Below are 21,697 nucleotides of genomic sequence, written 5' to 3'. Positions count from 1 at the left end.
TAAATAATTACAATATTAAAACTGTGGAATAAATAAATGTGCCTTTTTCCACTAATCTCCTCTTGTGGGGGGTCTCTGGCACAAAATCCTTTCAGATATAGGGGTCTGAAGCCAAATTCATACATTTGGGAGTGAGGATATTAAAAGGTTTGAGAAGCACTATGAGTACTACTCTACACAAAATCTAAACTATATAGTGCAACATGCATGAATGATGGATTATTAAAAAAAAAAAAAAAGATTTGTGAGAGAGAAGGGTTTTTCACGCTGCCCTGCAGTCATATACAGGGTAAAAAAAATACCTGATGCTCGGATCAACATGGCGGCGTCCAGCAAAGCTCAGGTTGTTTCTCTGTACAGAATGTTACTGAGAGAGAGCAGCAGGTTCCCCTCATACAACTACAGGTATTTAAAACATCTTATTTACGTCTCATTGCTGTTGTTTATACCACTGTTATACCGCTGCAATAAGGCACGAACACACACACACACACACACACACACACAGTCACACACACACACACACACACACACACACACACACACACACACACACACATCACTCTTGTCAGTGTAGGCTACACATGGAACAATTGCCCCTCATGGTAAGAGTCCATTTGGTTCCATATGTAGATTGTTTATACTGTTATAAAGAAAACGTCATGATATGATTATATGGTGATGGAGCCTCATGGAGGACAAAATGCTGATACATTGCCCAGGGGTGGTGTAGCCTGGTTGCCATGTCTGCTTATTATGAGCGAATTTGGGCTCATTTTTCAAGTTGCTTCGTGCAGTCACTGCAGTGGTTCCCAAACGTTTTCATGTCAAGGACCCCTAAATTCATACCTGCTATCCTGCGGACCCCCCATTTGAAGAGATATTCCAGAGACCGCCATAAGAGAAGATTTTGACGGCTCTAGCAGTGATTCTCAACCCGTTTAATTAAGGACCCCCCCCCCCCACACAGTTTGACCTGTATTAGGCTACGGACAGACCCCCATTTGATGGCATCTCTGAGACCCCCAATTTATATTTTACAATATAAATGTTAATTTAACTCTGAGAGTGTACAAATAGGGTCCATTTTGGTTCCATGTGTACACTGAGTTACAGACACATAAGGGTTCATTTGGTTCCAACTGGCCACTTTGGGAACCACTGGCTTAGTGTACGTTATTAGTAGTTGCGGTTGCTGGTTGTGTTTTTTGGGGGGCTTGTTTTCTAATGTATACCAGTAGTTAGTTTATATGGTTCTCAAGGACCCCCAAATAATTGTGCGTGGATGGATACCCCGATTGTCTGTCTGTCTGTCTGTCTGTCTGTCTGTCTGTCTGTCTGTCTGTCTACTTCGTTAAATTAAGTGTTAAGACAGCTCTGTAAAATGGTAAATGGTGCATTTATATAGCGCCTTTATCCACATATAGATTGTGCATTACATGCACCCATTCCGATGGCGGCAGAAACCATGCAACTTGCGATAAGGCACCAACCAGCACATCAGGAGCAATTAGGGGTTCAGTGTCTTGCTCAAGGACACTTCGACACTAACTCTGGGGGAGCCCGCGTTCGAACTGGCAATCTTGCAGTTACCATCCAGCCACTCTACCCAGTAGTTTGACTTTGATGGTACCCTACTACCCATTGCTATAGAGTTTTTGTTCAGTAACAGGGGTCTCTGTCTCCTCCAGCTAAAATACATTTTCAGGTCCGGTCCGGTATAACAATTTGATCCAATCATCAGAGAGAACTCCTACAGATGACTAGAATACAGATTATACAAGTGAAATTCTGTGAATTGATTATGAAGGACCCCAATGGAAACAAGCCAATAGGCCATCCTGGGTTATAATCCTCCTAGCAGACCTCGTATTGAACTGTTCTGTATTCAATAAATCAAAAATATAACTTGGAAGTTAGAACTTAAGCATTAAACAAAAGGAGCAGAATATTTTGAAACTGGAACAGTTTGGAGTACCATGGAGAGAGTACCTCCTGTTTGGCTGGAATTGGCATTCCACCTGAAAATGAACTTTCTTTTTTAGTAAAGAGCTGGAGAGACAGATTACTATCACAATATAGAGCTTTAACCTTTTCACAAATATATCACTTACACTTCCTTTGAATTTAATTATTATCCTCTGTATTCCTATTAAAAAGCATTGGTCTTCAACATGGGGCCTGGGACCAGGGTCCTCAGAGTTACTACAGGCCAGAGAGAGGGGCCGTGAAAAGTTTGTCTAATAGGAAATTAGGACTGTTTTCATCCCTGTATTGGGGGAAACATTTGGCAAAAATAACAGATCTACAAACAAACTCACACGTGTCGTCCTGCATGTCCTGCGTACCGGTATTCTATTTATGGAATAAGAAAGAGCAGACCAGGTACATAGCCAAATGGTCTAGCAGCTTGCCAAGTAGTGAGGGTTTAATTGGTCAAATGCCTGATTTGAACATTGACATTTTGACATGAATCAATCCAGAATAATAATAGAAAAGATAATGTGTAAACACTGATGATAATGCTGTCAATGGCTATGAAGCAAGATATCTATGAAGTCTATGAAAAAGTTGAATCTGTTGCATAATGTTATGTAGTAGTGGCGATCCCTGATTCATCTCTCTCTCTCTCAGCGGGAGGGGCCCTTGGCCTGACAAACGTTCAAGGTCCTAAAAGTGTATTATTAGCAAAGTGTTCATACGACAGTTCCACAAAGGTCATCTGTGTCACCAGTACAACCATGTTAATGATTGAAATACAAGCTAGTTTCTGCATAGAGCGTTTCTCTGTATGACTACTGGTCCACAACATGGGGTGCAGGGACCCCCAGGGTTCCTTGAGGTGGTTCCAGGGGGTCCCTAGCAAAATATAATATACGAGCCAAAGGGACCCTTATGACCTGCAGGTCTGTAACTCAGAGGGTGAACAGATGGAACCAAATGGACCCTTACGGGTCGCTTTGGTTTCATTTGCGAACCCTTTGAGTTATGAATACTGAGGATCTTTCAGTATAGATTGGTATCCCAAATGCAGATTTGTTTGACACAAAAGGGAGACTGAATAAGAAAAGAACAAAAACAAAATAAACAAATGAGTATTGGCTAAATTGTCATTTTAAACATTGGTATCGGCCCAACATGTCCATATTGCTGCATCCCTATAATAGAAATAGTATCAAATGGCGGTCCACAGTGTTATGCACTATATCACACAGGGGGTCCTTTGGCAATAAAAGGGGATAAGAATCACTGGCGTATGAAGCATATATATATATATATATATATATATATATATATATATATATATATATGACTGGGAATCCCTTCTGTGTCCAGAGTGAGAGACTGTGCTCTGGGTTGTGACAGTGAGAGACTGTGCTCTGGGTTGTGACAGTGAGAGACTGTGCTCTGGGTTGTGACAGTGAGAGACTGTGCTCTGGGTTGTGACAGTGAGAGACTGTGCTCTGGGTTGTGACAGTGAGAGACTGTGCTCTGGGTTGTGACAGTGCTGGAGTTCTCTTCCGTGCTCGCCCACATGCTTTTTATTAGCAGCTGAACAGCTTGTCACATTCACTCAAACTTCACTGATCTCTCACCAGGCCCACAGCAGGGGGGTGGCACTATTAAATCAGTACTGTTGGGCAGAAACCTTCTATGTCCATATGTTTACTTTTTTATGTTTTCTTTTTGTTGGTGTTGTTACAAGAGTCATAGTAATGAAGGAACCTATATATCTACAATCTAACATGCCATGACGCATTGTGAGCTTGTAGATAGAAACAATTGTCAAACATTGCGAAAATAACCTAAGTGAAAGTGTCTTTGTGTTTTATAAATAGTTAACTAATAAAGTATTAACAAAAGCTTGTGACTAAGTAATAACAGCACAAAAAGTTCAGAAACTTTTTCGTCCATTATTTCTCCACTTTAATAATACCAACAACAACAAAAAATACATTGCATGGATGCACTTGGGACGTATCCTCAGTGATGTATCCCAAGGTCATCAGGGTTTCGGGTCTCCCAACATCATACCAACAGCACCCCCTATTGGTACTCTAAACATCGGGACATAGTCACAGGTTAGGACATAGGTTGGGACATGGGGACAAAGCTGTTACCAATTATTGGTATTATTGAAGTGGAGAAATAATGGAATTTCCGAACTGTGCTTGTGCTGAGTTTATATTAGATCCATCCGGGAAGGAACACATGTTCTTTGTTTACCCTCCTTTTCCTTACCTGAAAAGTAACGGTTTTGGACATACAAGGTTTCCACCCGACATCAACTAAATGAGCAGCAGAAGCTGTGCTGCGTTCCGTTCTGACACGTATCTGACAGCCCCGGCCTCCAGGAGGAGGAGAGAGAGGGTGGCAGTGGGGAGGAGAGACGGGTGGCAGTGGGGAGGAGAGACGGGTCATGGGCTTTGATCATTGAAGCAAACTGCAGTTAGGCTTGCAGCTTGTCACTTGTGTTACTTTACTTGAGTATTTAGCTACTCTGGATACTTTTTATACTTCTACTCCACACACAGAGAAATCCGTGCCTTTCTCCGTTGGCTGCCCCCAAGTATATTTTGATGCCAATGCTTTAGTACTTCAGGACTTTCTTTTTTAATGAGGTAAAATATGTTGAATGCAGGGCTTCCACCAACTGGGGATGTGTGGTGGGGTTTTAATTTCCCTGCAGTCATAGTCTTTTTCAGCTTGTCAGAACCGCTGCTCCATGCCTAGTGGTGGAAAGTAGTTACTGTATTTAAGCATCATTTGTGGGTACTTTTACTTGTGTATTTGAATTACATGTTTTACTTATTTCTACTCCACTGCATCTCAGATATGAATATTTTTTATTCTGTGACGGTTATTTGAAAACTTGATATTACATTTAGATTATTGATGCAAAAGCTCACAATGCGTCTTGTAGATTTTTGAGAGATTTTGACGAATCTGAAATGGGACGTTCTGCATAATAATGACACATTTTTAGTGTTGGTACTTCAGTACATGCACTGAAGTAAAATGTAGTGAAATAGAATTGGAGCTGAGCTGTTAGGGGTTTTGATCAGTGAAGCGCTCGGCACGGCTCTAGTCCTCTCAGCTTGTCAGAAGCGCTGCACCGTGGCCTACTTGAAGGATCTTGAAGCGAACGGTGGCCTAAATTGGTTCCTGTTCAATTCTAATCTCTCTCTCTCTCTCTCTCTCTCCCTCGCCTCTGTAAAAAGAGAAATTTGAGAAGTGAAAAGTGATGAGGGAGGGTATTCACGTCCCCACCACCCCTCAGGGTAGCTTCTTTTTCCCTGGAAAAATTGCAAGCCCTTCAAAATCCTCATGCAGCCTACATTGAAAGCAGACCTATTGAGGGAGCGGCCACAGGTTTTTACAAGAGCACACACACACAATTCACCTTAGCGGGCCCTAGGCCCCGCCCTGGCCTTACTAATTAGCACACATTTTACCCCACCCGGTCAATAACAAAAATAAAATATATGGGCATTCCCAGACCTGTTGTTTCAGCGCGCTTTATGAACTAGAATTGCACAGGGCCAGTGTGAAAAAAAGAATATTGTAATGAGTGACCAAAGCTGCATACTGATGAAGTCACTGGTACTGTAGGCAGGTTTTCTGTTTCTGTCCACACAGCTCTCCTCTGAGACGCAGAGTGAGCAAAAGTATGGAAACTATTCTAAACATGATCTCAAACTGGTGAGCTTCATTTGTATTGGCTTTTATTGATGTGTATCTCTACACGTCATCATGCAGCACGTTTTCGTTTTCAGGAAGTAATTAAAAAATATTTTTATAGACTTTTGATATAATAACACAAATTATAATTTTCCCTTTTATTTCAGCATCCGTTGTTGGGTATGCCCATATGATGACCACGGATATGGGTCTAAAAGTGTAAAAAAAAAATTTTTAATTTCACTACGCCTTTAAGCATCTCTCCAGGGTAACATTTGCACCCAGGTGCACCGTTGTGGAGTGATTGTGTTCAGAGTGATATGCAGGCACAGGTGGGACTGATTGCAAATGTGCTGACACACACCGCGCTGCAGGCCGGCTAATGAGTCCATCCTGACCCCCTCCCACCTCCACTCCCAACCACTCATTCTCTTCCGTCTTTGATGTAACTTTTTCTCCCCATTTTAGTCGTTCTGCCAATTAATTCCTCCGCACACACATTTTCTGTGTTGTTACTGCTGTTGTATCCTACTGACTCACCTGCCATTGGCAGCCCCCACCGGGAGGACATACTGTTGTATCCTATATGACTCACCTGCCAGTGAGGAGACCCCACCGTGAGGACATACTGTTGTATCCTACCTGCCAGTGAGTAGCCCCCACCGACAGTGGCGTGCACAGACATTTAGAGGGGCAGGTGCTCAGGTGAAGGGCACCTTGTGAAGCATGTGGAACCGACCGGTTGCCTTAATAGTGTGAGATTTATAGATTTTGGGGCCTAAATAATATGTTAGAAGCTTTTTATCAAGAATTGATCAATGGTCCACATACTGTACAGTGTACACTGTACCAAAAAGAAAAAAAAACTATTGTCTATCTGTGCACGCCACTGCCTACCGAGAGGACGTACAGTCTTGGGCAGCTGTGGCTCAGGAGGTAGAGCAGATCGTCTAATGATCCCTGGGTCGGCGGTTCAAATCCCGGCTCCTCCTGTCCACATATCAAAGTGTCCTTGGGCAAGACACTGAACCCTATACCCTCCAATGAGTTGGTCGCTGTGAGCTTGCCTCCATTGGGTGTTAATGTGGGAAGTGAGGACGCTGGCGTCGACTGTTCGCCGCTTCACCTCCCAATGTATGTATGAATGAATGAATGAACCATTGTAAAGCGCTTTGAGCACTTGGAAAAGCGCTATAAAAATGCAATTCATTATTTGAGCCACTCCCTGCTGACAGGCTCCTCCTCCTGCCGACAGGAGTACCTGCAGTGACAAATAACACCCTCCCGTCTTCCCTCCCCTTGAACACGGGCCAATTGTGTTTGAATAGATGCTCGACCAAGCCAGATTCACCGCGGTCCTCCCCCTGCCCACACGAGTACCTGCAGTGACAAATAACACCGTCCCAGCTCCCGGCTTCCCTCCCCTTGAACACGGGCCAATTCAGTGTTTGAATAGATGCTCGACCAAGCCGGATTCACCACGGTCCATTCTTTTGTAGGATGAGCAATGGTGTACCAGCTGAGTATGTGGGTTGCGTTCCATGAATAATGTGACAAATCTCCACCAGCTTATTGTTCTACTCAGTCATTGTTGTTCTTCAGCTCACTCCATAGAGCACCGAAGTCTTGGCGTAATTTGCACATCCTACCTGGGTCACGTTTCCCCCATTCTGAATTCCCATAAGAACTGTGTTTTCCGAACATAAAATAAAATGATCCTCGTGCGGTTTGACTCGTATATGGTTATGGCGCATCAGCTGATGACGAGAAGGTGCTAGTGTTACTGCCGCCAAATGAGTCAAATTTTCTCCAGAAACGGGCTGTATCAAACCATGAGTCATGAGTGACGGACTGACTCGTAAACCAGGGGTTCTCAACCCGTGGGCCGCGACCCCTCTGGGGGTCGCCAAATTATTTTGGGGGGGTCCCCAAATTATTTTCCAAAAAAAATCTTTGACGTGGCCAAAGCATTTCCAGTGGTCCCCTGCCAAAAATGTTGAGAACCCTTCTCGTAAACAACAGTTTTGTTTATTTTTGTACCACAATATGCTTATAGTTAGGCTATATGACACGATTTTAAGATCACCTGACCCAATGTTATTTTCCATAGAGGAAAACGTCCACGACCCAGGGGATGACCGAGTGACGTCAGGTCAGAGCTTTGGTACTCTATACTGTTTGTTCAGTAACATGGGTCTTGGTACTCCATACTGTTTTTTCAGTAACATGGGTCTTGTCATCGCCCCAGCTCTTTAGTAAATAGAAAATACTGTCCTCCCTTTTAAAAGTCATGTCGCTTTTACTTGATTACTTGACTAGCAAGAAGGCACTTTTCATATAGGGCACATCTAGACACTCCTTTGGAGAAAAACTAAACAAAACGTGAAATATAATTTATTCAATTATTACTAAAATGGTATTCACGTTATATATCAAATTAAAGTTGAAGTTATGTGTCTCTAATGTGTCTCACACACAAGCATACATGCGCGTACACACACACACACTCGCACACGGAGGAGAAAAACTAGTGCAATAATAGTTTCATAACAGCCAACAAGTAAATTATTAATGGTCTGGCATTGACACAAAACGTCTGAAAATCGGTCTTGTTTTTGTTGTATGTATTATTTAACACACCGTACAGGCGTACAGTATGCGTAGGCACTTCCAAGCATGTACTGCTCGACAGTGGAGCTTAAAATGTTTAGAACTTTGACCTACAATATTATTGCTGTCAGGCAGAAATTCTAAAAAATCTCTCTCTCTCTCTCTCTCTCTCTCTCTCTCAGGCTCATAATGGCACAAGCTCTGCACTTTGAGTGGCCCTCAAAGTGCAGTCAGGGGTCCGCACTTCTGGGGGGGGGGGGGGCAGGGGCTATATTAATTAACAGATTGATTAATATACTTTAACCCTATTGGCTATCTACAGCTCACAAGCTTGTACGTACATCTGCTTATTTCAAAACATCTTTAAAAAAAAAACACACAAATCTTGTATGTACAGTATTCCCCCAAATAATTTCCGTGGCCAAATACATGTTCATTTGGGGGGGTCTTTCACATGAAACGGGTTTAGAATCACTGCCTTATGGTGTCTTTGCGAAGATACAATAACAGAAAAGGCATCTTTCTTTCATCAACCATCAGCTGAGAGTTAATTAGACCGGGATGCTATCGAGCAATTAAAATCATTAAATGAAGCATATGAGGCTGCAAATGGAGGGAAATGGTTAGTGCTGTCTTTGATGTGATGGGGAACTAACTGTTCTCAAAACTCAAACATATGTCTGGGTAAAATCTACAAATGGAGGACAGACTGCACTCAACACTGTGGTGTTATTTTATGTTGGATGTCCCACTGAAGATGTAGTGATGTGGATTTAGTTAAGCTACCTTGCAGCAACAGGAAAAGCTGAAATAATGACACTGGGACAAATCTTCCAGAATTATTATGGCTTTCAAGTATTTAAAAGCGTGGAGAAAAACATTTTTGTCAGTTGTGTGTGTGTGTGTGTGTGTGTGTGTGTGTGTGTGTGTGTGTGCGCGCGTGTGCGCAAGACAATTAGGTGTTAGACATAGCAGAGGCCCAACTGATGAATAATAATAACTGATGAGTTATTCAATTTCTAACTTATTAAAATTCTCTTCTCTTCTTTACTTCCAACTGTCATTTCCCCTTTATTTTTCTAACTCGCACACCCGACCCATTACATTATTATCCAGACAAGTGAGCAGCCCTTAAATCTAACCCGTGTACAGCTTTATAAGTTCAGTGCAACAGTAAAACCAAAATTCGAGCGAGAGAGAGAAGAAATAGAGAAAAGGTGGAGAGAAAAAGAGAGAAGACAAATCAAAATAATGACATAAGCAAGAGACAGACGGGATGCTTTGAAGCACAGTAACCTTTCAAACAGGAATGCATGAAATATGAGTGAAATATTTTATACGAAATTTAGACAACCCCCCCCCCCCACCTCAACAAAGCCTTGGGGTTCTGAGGGCAATCTCTGTGGGTCTGTCTCTGCGCCAATGTCTGCAGACAATTCAACCCAATTAAACAACTTTACTAGCCAATCGATGTGATTTGATTCAAATTACATCACTCTCGAGTCTCGACACGACGCCGCGTTCGGGGACAGTTCGTGAACTCTTGCAATTGGGAGAATTCCATTAACCGAATTAATTGGCCTTAGCTATATTAGATCAGTGAGTGGTTCTACGTGTCTGTTTGGGGTTAATTGCGCTGGCCTGACAGAAAGAGTTGCACCCACTAGTACAAATCTAATGGTGGTGAGGTTTTATAGGATTCGGCTGGTTCTCAAAGTGGGGTCCAGGGACCTCCAGGTGGCTTTGAGGGGGTTCCAAGGGGGGTCCCCAGCTACATTTGTTAATACAGCATCACAATTATTTTAACCCCTTTATCCATATTGTATACTTTTATTTTTTTTAATGGCAGGTGTACAAGCTCACATTGTGTCACTTTGTACTTCGCACATCTGAATATTTTTGAAAAATCAGTTTGAAAGACTTTTAATAATTTAGTATTTCTTAACACAAATCTTCTCTTCTGGGGGTCCCACAGAAAGAAGAATTTAGAATTTAGATGGACGTCTCTGTGGCCAAATGTATATATACATTTTGAGGTACTTGCTGTATTCCATTGGATAACCGTCTTTTATCACAACAGTTCACAAATAGTGCTGCTATGTTCACACATTGTTGTATTTCTCCCAGTAGGTATGGGAGTTTTTCGTAGTTGGGTCATGTTTTCAAATTCACTTCGGATATGTAATCTGCAGGTGGTTAGAAAGTGTAGCTCTGTTTCCACCACATTCTGTGTGCAGTGGGTGTACAGTATACTGCATAGTCTTCCTTCCCTTGCGAGCTTGGTCTGTCAGTCTTTCTCTATAGCGAGGATGTGTTCACTGAGTCTGTTTCTAGTAGTCTAAGCTTTCCTTCGTTTTGGGTCAATCACAGTGCTCAGGTATTCTGCAGCTGCCAATATGATCTATTCAGGGCTGAAATGGGATTCAAATTGGCTTGGGTTTTTTTGGGTTGTTTCTTGCCAGTATGTCTGGTAGCTTTCTTTTTTGTTTTCTATAATCTGGTTTAGTCCAGTGGGGCTTCTGTCTGGTGGCTGTGCTTGGTGTTTGTGAGTTTGAGTTTGAGTCCCTGAACCAGCTGGCTATAAAGGGAGCATCTCTGTGGCTGTTCTCTATGGACGAGGGCTTTGTTGTGGAGCCTGTCTGGGTTGCTTTCTTTGAGGTGGTTATCAAATTGAAATTCTCCCTTATCTTTGATGATGAGAGGGTATCGTCCTAGTTCTGCTCTGCATGAATTGTTTGTTGTTTTCCGCCGGGTGCTGCGGAAGATGGATTTGCAGAGTTATGCGATATATCACTCACCTCCTACTGTAACACCCAACCAAAGAAGTGAGAACTCAAAATGGACAAAAGTGAGGCACAGCTGTTTACAACGTGCCGTGTTGTCAGCTTGAAGATCTGCCATTTTTCACTAGTTTGGGTAACGTCTAATTTCTCTTTTGGGACTCGAGCTAAAAAGTTTGAGAACCACTGTTCTGCATTAGTCTATGGACCCCCCCCCCCCCCCATTTAATGGCATTTCTATCTCTGGGACCCCACTTTATATTGTGAAATCACTGTTAGTTTAACGCTGAGAGTTTACAAATGGAATAATGGGTCCATTTGGTTCCATTTGTACACTCTCAGTTACAGATCCATGGGTCTATTTGGTTCCTATTCCATCATAGCTGGGGGACCCCCTGGAAGTCTCTGAAGGACCCCTGAGGGTCCTTCTAGGTGACACGTTTGGAATTCATAGGGACCATTTTAAACCTGCTGTTCCCTTTGGGGCTTACTTTTAAACATTTTGGGGCTTACTTTTAATGTGTGCGTGTGCGTGTGTGTGTGTGTGTGTGTGTGTGTGTGTGTGCAGGACCTACGCGCTGAGGAGGGTGCGTGATGCGTTTCGGGCCAACAGCACGGTAGAGGACCCTCGCACTGTCGACACACTGCTGCAGGAGGGGTACAAGACCCTGGCCCTCATCCAAAGACAGGTAGGCCCACGCACGCACTCACACATATACTGACAACAGTACTTGTGACATCGACATTTTAAGATTTTCTTTTATACTTTTTTTTTGTTGTTGTTTTCTTTTACTTTTTTTTGCCACTAGCTACATTACATACAGTATGTGGGACTATAGTGTCAGTCAGATATAGCTGGGCCAGGTTTATCACTGGTGGGCCCATTGTGGCCCACGGGCCGCCTGTTGCCTCTACCACACTGCTCTACTCTACTCTCTACACACTCTCATTACTCTCATCACAGTGCTAATTACCCAGCTGTTTGGTCACTTTGTTCGGATCGTGCACCACTCTCCTGTCAGCCAATCCCACGAGAGTGTGATGAGCAGGGTATTCTCTCTCTCTCTCTCTCTCTCTCTCTCTCTCTCTCTCTCTCTCTCTCCTCCCCTCATCACTTGGCCCGTTTGGCTATCTGTCCGTCTGTCCATTATTTCTTTCAATTGCTCATAGGAGCCAAAACGGTGTTGGCAAGCTGTGTGTGTGTGTGCATGTGTGCGCGTGTGTGTGCGCGTGGCATGAAACGATATATCGGTATTAATCCTGACGATTATCGTCGTGAATCCCGACGATGTTATTAATCGATTTATTAGTAAATTATGGTGGATGTGATATGAAATGTGAGCTTTACTCATTATTCCATCATATTCAAGTGCTTTTGGAGAGAAATGAGACAGACTCCATGCAGTCACTTCCAGCAGTAGAAGCCTGCAGAGGGGAGCTGTGTGTGAACGTGCCCAGGTGATGGTCCTTGATGCTCATTAATTCATCAAGGAAGGCAGTTATATTGTTTCTGCACTGTCAAATAGGTCTACATCTATCCTAAGATGACGTCAAAGAAAGCTTTTTTTTTTTACATGTTAACTCGAGCTAGGTTCTAAACAAGAAAGCATGTATACAGTTGTTGCACAGAAATTAAGTAATTTTACATGAAAAGTCATGCTATATTTTGCAATGTAGTTAAATCAAAATTGTGAGAAAAAAATCTCGGGTTCATTTGTCTGGAAAATAATATTGTGAAAAATCGTATTGTGAACCTCATATCGTGATACGTATCGTATCGTGAGTTGAGTGTATCGTTACCTACTTTACCTACTAATTACTACTACTTATGAAGACCAAATGACCCCATTGGTATAGTAAAATTTGAGAACTAGACATGATTGTGAGGAAGATTATTCTGGTCCTCAGTCCTCACAAGATAAATTAGATTATTGTTTTACTGTAGTATACAAATGTAACATACCGGTAGTCTTTATACGTTTGTTGATGCTGTTGCACAGCATCGCACAGCACGGCACTTAACTGTGTGTGTGCGTGCATGCGTGCGTGCCTGCCTCATATGTCCTCGCGTCCTCTTTCTTCTGCCCTTAAGTGTGTGTGTGTGTGTGTGTGTGTGTGTGTGTGTGTGTGTGTGTGTGTGTGTGTGTGTGTGTGTGATGATTGTAGGCTGCAGAGAGAGTTACTGTTAGAGAGAGAGAGAGAGAGGTTAGAGAGACAGTGGAAACCCATGATATCCATGTGGGCCCTGATCCAGATAAAGTTGGGAACCCTCTAGTCTGTTCAACCCTATACTTGGTTGAGCGGTGTCCCTCAGGGCTCTATGCTAAGTGGCTTTTCTGGTTTCATTCCACACTTAATGATCAGCTATTTTCCCACCAAGGTTTTCCTGAAGTGCGGATGCTGGGGTTAAAGTGGTTACTTAAAAACATGTTGTGGGGGTTAATGTGACTCATCATATTCCACATTGCTGCTGCAGGGGAGGAGGAATCATCCAATAAAGTTTGCTGTGAATTTGGTCCGTCTGTGCCTCTGGCGACACATAAATGAAACCATAATGTTGGCTTTTATATGAAGGGAACTGTTAACCTGCCACAAGCAACAATGTAATAACATGACACTAAAACAAATACTCTGCCGTGGTGTTAATGTGTGTGGAGGTTGCAGTCATTAGTGTGTGTGTGTGTGTGTGTGTGTGTGTGTGTGTGTGTGTGTGTGTGTGTGTGTGTGTGTTATAGTTATTGTGTGTTTATATTTTTTATAGTTGTGGGGCTCCATTTTTTTGTCCATGCTAAACCCCCTAAACTACTTTTTTTTCACCATTTTGAAAATGTCTAAAAAGTCTATATAAAATGCTATCTAAATGACATTGAGCCTTTGCATACGCCTGTAAGGTTGTCGAGGTTAGTGAAAGTGCTACGGCAAGTGCTACGGGCTAAGATGGAGTTTGAAGAGGTGTGTTTTCAGACTACGGTGGAAGATTGGGAGTGAGTCTGCAGTTCTGATTGCAATGGGACGTGCATTACATCGTTTTTGGAGCCAGACGGGAGAGGAGTCTGGGACGGACGTGTCGAGTGTTGTTGTCCTGGCTGTTTTACCAAAGGTTCTGCCAGCCTCTCTGTGTTGGTACGTATCGTATCGTGAGTTGAGTGTATCGTTACCTACATTACCTACAGACGGGAGATGAGTCTGGGACGGACGTGTCGAGTGTTGTTGTCCTGGCTGTTTTACTGAAGGTTCTGCCAGCCTCTCTGTGTTGGCCGATCTGAGCGAGACTTTGAAGATATGGGGGTGCCATATCTTTGGTTGCTTTGTGGGCCAGCATCAGTGTTTTGTACTTTTTGTTCTCTGCGTGGGCAGCAACCGGGAGTGTTGGTTGGTGGTTTAGAGTTGGCTGGTTGAAATCCAAACATGCTGTAGCATTCTGGATTCAACATTGGTAGCTCTCTCCAGAATACAGGAATTTCCTCTCACTACCCCACAGCTCCCTCTCACACCCCCCACGCTCTCTCCCCCCCCCCCCCCCCCCCCCACCCCCTATCTGCAGAGAGAGAGACGTTCCATTGGTTTTCAAGATTACGACCAGACAAACACACACATCTGCACTTTTACGAGCACTACTAATGTCGATAATGAACTTCAAGAAAGGAACAATACAATTTTGGATGCATCTTAAATCAAGTTGCACTGCACTTTGAACACTGCAAACCCACCAGCTCAACCCTGTATAGATTAGACACTACAGGTAGCTTCTAATGAGACATGCCAACTAAATCCACTGCTTTTCAAACCTTGTCATGTCAAGGACCCCCATATCAATATTTCTTTCTTTCTTTTTGTCAGGTGAAACCTGACTAGTGACTACTCATGAAAGTTAGACGACAAGATCGCCACCTAGTCGTGATTGGCTGCTTCTAGCCAATGGGACAGCAAAGCGGCCTCTGGGCAATGGGAAAGGGAGAGGCAAATATTCATAAAAACCCGTAACCACGTTCACTTATACACTTTACAATGTTTAACATTGTGTGACATGTACTATGATAAAGTAGGACATTGGTTCATGGAAAAAAACCCACATAGAAGCTTAAGAATTGAGATACAAGGTTTCTGGACAACGGCGTCAGGAGAATTTCTCCTTTGTCAGAGATATAATGCACAGAGTATAGAGGCCCAGCAGCACACCCTTGTGGATGCTCCATCATTGCGCGTGCGTGTGTGTCCATTAGTTTGAAGTGAACTGTGATTTTATTGGCTCTTATGTAAAGGTATCTCTCCCTCCCCCCCCCCCCCTCTACTCCCCCTTCCCTGGCCTCAACAATGTTTATTGATTTTCTCCTCGACTACGTCTCATTTTCCATGGCCTCAGCACATGTGTTGAGTAAGAGTTTAGTTTAGACGCCAGTGTATAGTGCCTAACACAATTGTATGGGTTTTTAGATGGAAATGTAATAAAACAAAAATAAGAGGCCAATTTGTCTGTGCGACTATAGACCAGAGCAGCACAATGAACTAGAACTCGATGCCAGAATGTTTGGGTCGGTTGACCATCCCAATTTTTAAGACTCGGTGGTTCTCAAACATTTTCATGTCAAGGACCCCCCAAATCAATATGTACTTGGCCACCGACCGCCATCTGAAAAGATGTTGTGCCAGGGACCCCCATACAAGATTTGTGTTGTTAAAATCTTTAAAAAATATATTTTTAAATGGCAGATCTACAAGCTCACAATAAATAAACTTTGAACCATGTGTTAATTTTGTTGACTAGGGCCTAAACCACACCAATGCAACTCCTTTAAACAAAACAGACCACACCAATGCAACTCCTTGAAACAAAACAGACCACACCTATGCAACTCCTTGCAACAAAACAGACCACACCTATGCAACTCCTTGCAACAAAACAGACCACACCAATGCAACTCCTTTAAACAAAACAGACCACACCAATGCAACTCCTTGCAACAAAACAAACCACACCAATGCAACTCCTTGCAACATGCCATTAGGAATAATGGTTGCAAGTAGTTGCATGTTGCAAGGAGTTGCATGGTGACCCTCTGGTGTGGTTAGTCCTCGACTAAGGTTTTTCAGAAGACTAAATATGACTAAGACTAAATGGTGTGTTATTCATAAAAGACTAAATCAAAATATTGGGGGGTGGGAAATGAACACTGCTTTGAACTTTATGTAAATGTACTGATCTGGAAGTTATCAAAGCAAAATAAATCAAAACATGACCAGCATAACATAATTTTGATCATATTGACATCAAAACTGGATATACTGAAATGTTAACAGTTTAATATTGATCTGCTCAGGAGGCACTGCTTGCAACCATTTCTTATTTGTAAATGGTGTTGTTTTTGGCAGCAATTGTTTTGTTTTAGTCATATAGTCTCTTCAATAGTTTTCATTTAGTTTCAGTCAGATTTTAGTCACCTGGAATGTTTTAATGTTAGTCTAGTTTTAGTCGACTAAATATCATAAGATTTTAGTCCACTAAATCTACAGTTGATTTAGTCGACTAAAATGTATTTTGGCTGGCCTTGATGCCGTGCTGTTTTTACACTTGCTGAAAATAGCCGATCTCGAAAAATCAAGACTGATTTGTAACTACATATTCTTCAGCAGTTCGGTTATCATTCATCCGTTTATAGCATCATATTGTTGCTATCGGGTGGAAAACGTGTACCCCCAAAACTGTTCCTTTTTTTTTTTTTATCATTATACAAAAAATAAACATAAACTAATGTGACACGCTGACAGCTTGCAGATCTGCTATTTTCACTACTGAAATATAGAGATACAAGGTTTCTGCACTCGACAGCAACGATATACTATAGGTATTTTCAACCTGATCCAGAAAAGATTTGGGGAAACTGCTCTTGGCTAGCCTAGTACTAGTAGACATCACACACCACACCCAGGCAGCCAGGCAGGCTGCATGCTAGTGCAGCTTCACTAGTGGCACAGTGCCAGTAGTGCGGCTTCATTCATAAATGTGTGCTTTTCATTAATATTTCATGGTTAGGAGAAAAACAAACTCTCTTATGATTCCAGAGGCTGGATGGAGCTCACTGTTTAAACCCATTACAATCTGAGGCCGTTTCTACAAATGCCTTCTAAATCGGTAATTCTCACCCTTTTCTTTTTTCAAAATGTTTAAAAAAAATGCTCGCAGCGCAGCACGAAGTGACTCGCTGTGAGCTTGTACAGTACATCTGCTATTTTTGAATAGCCAACGCAAAAACTCTAAAATGACACGGATGCTTTCCCTGTTTTAACCCATTCTGACCTGAGATCAGATTCATACGAGGTTTCCACTGGACACACACTGGTCTGATGAACCCATTCTGACCTGAGATCAGATTCTAAAAATGTCAGTCGTTCTTTCGATTTTTCAAAAATAGCAGACCTACAAGCTCGTAGCGAGCCACTCGGTGGCGCGCTATGAGCTTGTAAATCTGCTATTTTTCAATAGCTAAAGCATAACATGATGCCAACACCAAAACGGGTTCCCGTTCAGAATGGGTTAATGGATTAAATCAATTATATAACGATGAGAAAACTCTCCACACAGATAGAGTCTTAGAAATACACACATCAAATGCCAGACGGTAACATCTCATAGACTCACAGTGGCATTATAAATGACATTTCATGTCCTACAAATCTGTCCTATTTTGCTTTGGTGGCAAAAAAAAGGTAGCTTAAGTTAGCCGCCCAAAGGTTCCCTCTGCAGGTGATCGCTTCTAAAGGGTATATGGGTAACATTTTATGTGAAAATGAATAATAAATCAAATTATCCATTCACAGAGCTTTTAAAGGTGTGTGGAATAAAAGTATTGCCCCCACAGGTTGTGAGCTTGTTGTTGATTGGCCATAGCTTGTTGATTAAATGGCCAATCAACAAGCTCACAACCTGTGCACTTGCCATTTTAGAATGGCAGTGTGCGTGTGTTAACAAACGGTATGTTTTGGTAACATGCGTTGCAATGTTATTAGATAAGACGTCAGGCTACTGTTAACCGTGCACTGACACACACACCCAACCACATGCTGATACTGATACACACATGCGGAGACACACACAGGGTTACTGCGGCAACCATGACAGCCAGAATAGTTAGATACTGTATCAGTATCTACACACACACACACAGTATGAGAATATACGCCTGAATTTGGCAATGCATAAATGAATGAATACAATTAGGTCAATGTGCATGTGAACCGAGTGCCTTCCAATTTAATTAGTTTCTTAGCAACAAGAGGGCTGTATTTTCCTCACACTGTGTTCAGCAAAGAGTTAACTCTCCCACCTCAGAGTGTGTGTGTGTGTGTGTGTGTGTGTGTGTGTGTGTGTGTGTGTGTGTGTGTGTGTGTGTGTGTGTGTGTGTGTGTGTGTGTGTGTGTGTGTGTGTGTGTGTGTGTGTGTGTGTGTGTGTGTGTGTGTGTGTGTGTGTGTGTGTGTGTGTGTGGTGTTCTCTGAGGGTATCTAACTCTCCCTCAAAAAACTGCAGTTTGAATCGTTGGCTTCCCCCTCCGGAGGCGACTGAATGTCCAGTGATTTAGTTCCTTTCCGATCCGATTCTTCATACCTGTATGGTGTAAAGTACATTTACTTAAGTACTGCAATTAAGTAAAATGTTGAGGTATTTGTACTTTACCTGATTATGTCCAATTTCCAATACTGTTACTTCTACTCTATCTACATACATCTCAAATATTGTACTTTTGCTTGCTATTGTAGTAAAGTAAAAGTAAAACATTTTGAGTACGTTTTTCCACCACTGCGTATGCCACCATTGGCACGTTCTCTGTGTCCACCAATGGGTTTCTGTGGCTGATGACGTGAAGTTATACGCCCACTCTAGGACCGCATCAGAAAAACTGCAACACGAGTTAATCGCAAGTCTAGTCTCTGGGAGGCGGACCCAATTTAAGCTCTGTTGTACGACAGTGTCCCATCGTGGAGAAACACAGACGATCTACAAGCCCACGACGCATTGCGTCCGCGATGCGTTGTGGGCTTGTAGACGGGCTCTCGCCCCATAAACCAGCTACTTGCAAGGCTCTCGGACTCTGAGAGCCCGAAGTCTCTGACCCGATCCGCACTGCCAGCGATGCGAGCGAACGATGAAATCTCATTAGAATCCAGAATCCAGAATCTTTTCAATGAGACTTTCCTGACGTACCGATATAGTCGCTCACAGAGTCTCTATTTGAGCGAGGTTTCGCGGCCCGCAAACTCTTTCATTGGTTGAGATCCACACGCTACTATTTATTGGTTATTTGTAGGGATGTCCCGATTTTTTTTGCTTCCGATTCCGATCATTTGATTTTGAGAATCTGCAGATACTTGGGGAGCACGATTATGAAATTATGACCGATTACTGATCACCGATCATATGCAGGTGTGTGACCGAGAGAGTGCTCTATACTTCTCAGTACGGCAGTCTGTGACCGAGAGTGCATATATACAGTATATCGGTGAAAATAATCGTGAGTTATTTTGAGATCGATACGGCATAAATAGGCCGATATCGTCCGATTATATCGTGCACCTTTAGCAGATACCGTTTTTCCCGATATTAATATTTTTATAGAAGACTTATGCCATATCACGATAGTACAGTCTAATATCATGATATGGATATAATAGGGATGTCCCGATCACGTTTTTTTGCTCCCGATCCGATTCCAATCATTCGAAAATGATGTGAACGGTCCCGATTTCCGATCACGTGATCGGATTGGCAATGACAGACGCTCCATATTATCAGGTTTTTGCACAATATCGCCGTCGGAACGCTCGCTCCTTGCCTACGTGTGTAGATGAGGTGTTACAATGAGGTGTTATATATACCTGTAGTCAGTGTTTATCTGTGCTTTACACACTTTGTCTATATATCGCTCTCTCTCCCCTCCTCTCTGTCTCTCTCTCACTTACCTCTGTCTGTCTGCCTGCCTGTCTGTCTCTCTGTATCTCTCAAAGGGGTGATGATGGATGGATAGAGGGAGATAAGGTTTCACACTTTCACAGACGGATAACGCAGGAAGATGGAGTGAAACGAGGTGTGTGTGTGTGTGTGTGTGTGTGTGTGACCTTGATAATCACCTCCATAAGACAGTAAATGATCTCTCTTAACGATCCTGTCTCCACTCTGACGTTTGATTGGCCGCGGCCCCAGGAGGACGGCCTTGCCCGCACACACCACGCCCTCAACCAATCGGCTGTCCCCGATTGACTCGGCAGTGACAAATCGGATGCTGTAAAGAAACCCCTACCGGCACCAAACGCACACATGCACACGTGCGCACATGCACAACCGTGAGTGCACGCCTGCACACACATACACTGCAGAAAACAAAACTAATGAGTGGAGTCCACTGAAAGTTTTAGTTGTCTGCCTGCGCACGCACGTACGCACATGTGTGTGTGTGTGGAGTTCCCTTTTATGCTGTGATCTCTCTTCAGCTACAGTAGTAGACGAGAGGAGATACAGATACTGTAATTATACCAGTGCTTCAAAATATTCCAGGGGGGCCCAGCTAAATGACATGATATCATACCAAATCAGTATGTTTAACTCTATGCATTGGCTATTTACAAAAAAGAAAACACAAATCTTATATGGGGGTCCCTGGCACAAAGTACTTTCAGATGGGGTTCCGCAGCAGAATACATTTAAATTGACCATTAACTATATACTGTATGTGTATTAAAAATGAAACATTTACTTACACTGTATGTCGTGCGCATGCACGCACACGCACACACACGCTGTGCGTGTGTGAGGCTTTAAAGCAGATGGACAGAGACAGAGAGAGAGAGAGAGAGAGCAATAGAACGAGCATATTATAGAATCACACAGAGGATAGTTTGCTGTTCGGCAGCATCACTGCCGCAACAATTTACATGAGACACGCCCCCCCCCTGGCTGCCAATTGGTCCAGAGGGGACACCCACCTCCTCTTGGCCACGCCTCCCCCCCCACGCACGCACTCGGGCCAATCGACAAGTCACGATGCGGGGATGTACCTACTGAGAGAGAAAGAGAGAGAAGTGGGGGGGTAGAGGGAGGTATGGTGTGTGTCTGTTCAAGTGAAAGAGAATGGTTTGTGTGACAGAGATGGAGAGAATGAGGTGAGGGAAGGAGAGAGAGAGAGAGATTTGGACAGGCATGTATTGCCCCCTTGTGGACGTGCAATGATATGGCCACAAACACACACACATGGTTTCTTAACCACTTCAACCCCACATAGTTGAGCAGAGTCCCTCAGGAATCTATAGTATACTAGTGGTTTTCTTTTTTCTTCAGTTTTATGTTATCGTAGAGAAACTTAGCCGATCAATACGCTCACTTGCTTTTTTCCCCCTGCAAAACCTTTCCCCACAACCTCGATGCAGGGAGTTTAGACCGAAGACAGATTCTGAAAAAAGGCGTCTAAATGTTTCTATGTCGGTGTTTCTCAAACTATTTCATGTCAAGGACTCCGAAAATAATATGTCGACCCCCATCGGAAGATCTGTCGTTCCAGGGTATATACTTTAGTACAATATCCAAAATCACTTTATAATTATGTTATAAAGTATAACATAACATAATGCTTAAAACACT

At 42.9% G+C, this 21,697-nt stretch overlaps 1 protein-coding gene across 1 annotated transcript in view; it reads left to right on the top strand.

Annotated features, from left to right (window-relative positions):
- Positions 1 to 319: 319 nt before the first annotated feature.
- The window catches only part of lyrm4b (LYR motif containing 4), a gene marked incomplete at its 5' end in the record, with an annotated part of 28,537 nt that continues 7,159 nt past the window's right edge, over positions 320 to 21,697 (top strand). The window contains 2 exons of the mRNA XM_080793717.1: positions 320 to 405; positions 11,641 to 11,761. Coding sequence (XP_080649843.1) covers positions 320 to 405; positions 11,641 to 11,761 — 207 coding nt within the window. The remainder of the gene's footprint in view (positions 406 to 11,640; positions 11,762 to 21,697) is intronic.

Source organism: Protomyctophum bolini (assembly GCF_963924005.1).
Source record: "Protomyctophum bolini genome assembly, chromosome: 21".
Classification (NCBI taxonomy): Eukaryota; Metazoa; Chordata; class Actinopteri; order Myctophiformes; family Myctophidae; genus Protomyctophum; species Protomyctophum bolini.
Note: the sequence above shows the minus strand (reverse complement) of the source record. Positions and strands in the feature narration are given on the sequence as shown.